The sequence below is a fragment of the Thalassophryne amazonica genome, chromosome 5 (genome assembly GCF_902500255.1).
Source record: "Thalassophryne amazonica chromosome 5, fThaAma1.1, whole genome shotgun sequence".
Lineage (NCBI taxonomy): Eukaryota > Metazoa > Chordata > Actinopteri > Batrachoidiformes > Batrachoididae > Thalassophryne > Thalassophryne amazonica.
This window is the reverse complement of record NC_047107.1, coordinates 4806010-4808489: the sequence shown is the minus strand read 5'-3', so window position 1 is coordinate 4808489 and position 2480 is coordinate 4806010. Positions and strand designations below refer to the sequence as shown.

General features: G+C 29.3%; 1 protein-coding gene across 1 annotated transcript; it reads right to left on the bottom strand.

The window, feature by feature from the left end:
• Positions 1-360: 360 nt before the first annotated feature.
• LOC117510055 (coiled-coil domain-containing protein 157-like) lies at positions 361-739 on the bottom strand. The gene has a single exon (XM_034169670.1). It carries the CDS (start codon positions 610-612, stop codon positions 361-363), a length of 252 nt encoding a protein of 83 aa, XP_034025561.1. The 5' UTR covers positions 613-739.
• Between the last annotated feature and the right edge of the window lie 1741 nt (positions 740-2480).

Below are 2480 nucleotides of genomic sequence, written 5' to 3'. Positions count from 1 at the left end.
TAACATGTGAATTTCTCCTCTGTGAGATCAATAAAGTTTATCTTTATCTTTAGGTAATTATCAAATAAATAATTTCTTTTTGTCCAAACAACATCAATAAGCATAAATGTCAAAAAGTGACTGATGAAGAATATGTCATGTTTTTTAATAACATTTCTAACCCTCGTCTTGATTCATGTCCGTGAGGACAGACAATGAGTCCATTTGTTTGACTTTCGCCCCGTGTCCGGAGAGGACGTGGAACAGACACGTGGACAGAACGAGTGTTTTGGCGTGCACGTTTCTATAGCGATGATCTGAAACGCGCGCTACCGCGGAGGGGTGACGTCACGCGATAACGCCTGCTGTGTTTGTTGTCAATCACCTGTCAATAACCAGCTCCAGTAAAACCACGTGGGAGTGTTGACTGAAGACGTCGTCCCCGTCCAAGAAGTCATACTGGTTCAGTAGAGCCACTAAATCCAGATTACAGGAGAGTCTGTCGGGAAACTTCCAGGAGGAGGCTCGGACCGGTCCGGTTCTGGAAAAGACGTCCAGAATGGCGCCCTGCAGGTCCACTAGGTCTTTACGGAGACTTTCGATACAGTCCCGACGGCCCAAGAACGGACTCATCTCTCACCAAGTCCTGCGCGTCTCGCTGAGTCTCTGCTCGAGGCAAAGCAGCAGCCGTGATGTTTCGACACAGAGTGCGATTCGTTTCACTCAAAACCGCCTAACTGATGACGTTTGAAACACCTGCTGCTTTATTCAGACAGCGCTTCACTGGGTTTGCTGGGTTGGATCAGTGATCCGACCAATGTAGTAAAAGGTTTATACACAGCATGATCTATATTTAAAAAAAAGTTTATACACATCATGGTCTATATTTAAAAAAAAGTTTATACACATCATGGTCTATATTTAAAAAAAGTTTATACACATCATGATCTATATTTAAAAAAAAGTTTATACACATCATGGTCTATATTTAAAAAAAAGTTTATACACATCATGGTCTATATTTAAAAAAAAGTTTATACACATCATGGTCTATATTTAAAAAAAGTTTATACACATCATGATCTATATTTAAAAAAAGTTTATACACATCATGGTCTATATTTAAAAAAAGTTTATACACATCATGGTCTATATTTAAAAAAAGTTTATACACATCATGGTCTATATTTAAAAAAAGTTTATACACATCATGGTCTATATTTAAAAAAAAGTTTATACACATCATGGTCTATATTTAAAAAAAAGTTTATACACATCATGGTCTATATTTAAAAAAGTTTATACACATCATGGTCTATATTTAAAAAAAGTTTATACACATCATGGTCTATATTTAAAAAAAGTTTATACACAGCATGATCTATATTTAAAAAAAAGTTTATACACATCATGGTCTATATTTAAAAAAAAGTTTATACACATCATGGTCTATATTTAAAAAAAGTTTATACACATCATGATCTATATTTAAAAAAAAGTTTATACACATCATGGTCTATATTTAAAAAAAAGTTTATACACATCATGATCTATATTTAAAAAAAAGTTTATACACATCATGGTCTATATTTAAAAAAAGTTTATACACATCATGGTCTATATTTAAAAAAAGTTTATACACATCATGATGTATATAATAGAAAGTTTATACACATCATGGTCTATATAAAAAAAGTTTATACACATCATGGTCTATATAAAAAAAGTTTATACACATGATCTATATTAAAAAAGTTTATACACATCATGATGTACATAATAGAAAGTTTATACACATCATGATATATATAATAAAAAGTTTAAACACATTATGGTCTATAATAAAAAAGTTTATACACATCACGGTCTATATTAAAAAAAAGTTTATACACATCATGATATATATAATAAAAGTTTATACACATCATGGTCTATATTTAAAAAACGTTTATACACATCATGGTCTATATTTAAAAAAAAGTTTATACACATCACGGTCTATATTAAAAAAGTTTATACACATCATGATATATATAATAAAAAGTTTATACACATCATGGTCTATATTTAAAAAAGTTTATACACATCATGATCTATATTAAAAAAGTTTATACACATCATGATATATATAATAAAAAGTTTATACACATCATGGTCTATATTTAAAAAAAGTTTATACACATCATGGTCTATACAAAAAAAGTTTATACACATCATGATCTATATTAAAAAGTTTATACACATCATGATGTACATAATAGAAAGTTTATACACATCATGATATATATAATAAAAAGTTTAAACACATTATGGTCTATATAAAAAAAGTTTATACACATGATCTATATTAAAAAAGTTTATACACATCATGATGTACATAATAGAAAGTTTATACACATCATGATATATATAATAAAAAGTTTAAACACATTATGGTCTATATTAAAAAAAGTTTATACACATCATGATATATATAATAAAAGTTTATACACATCATGGTC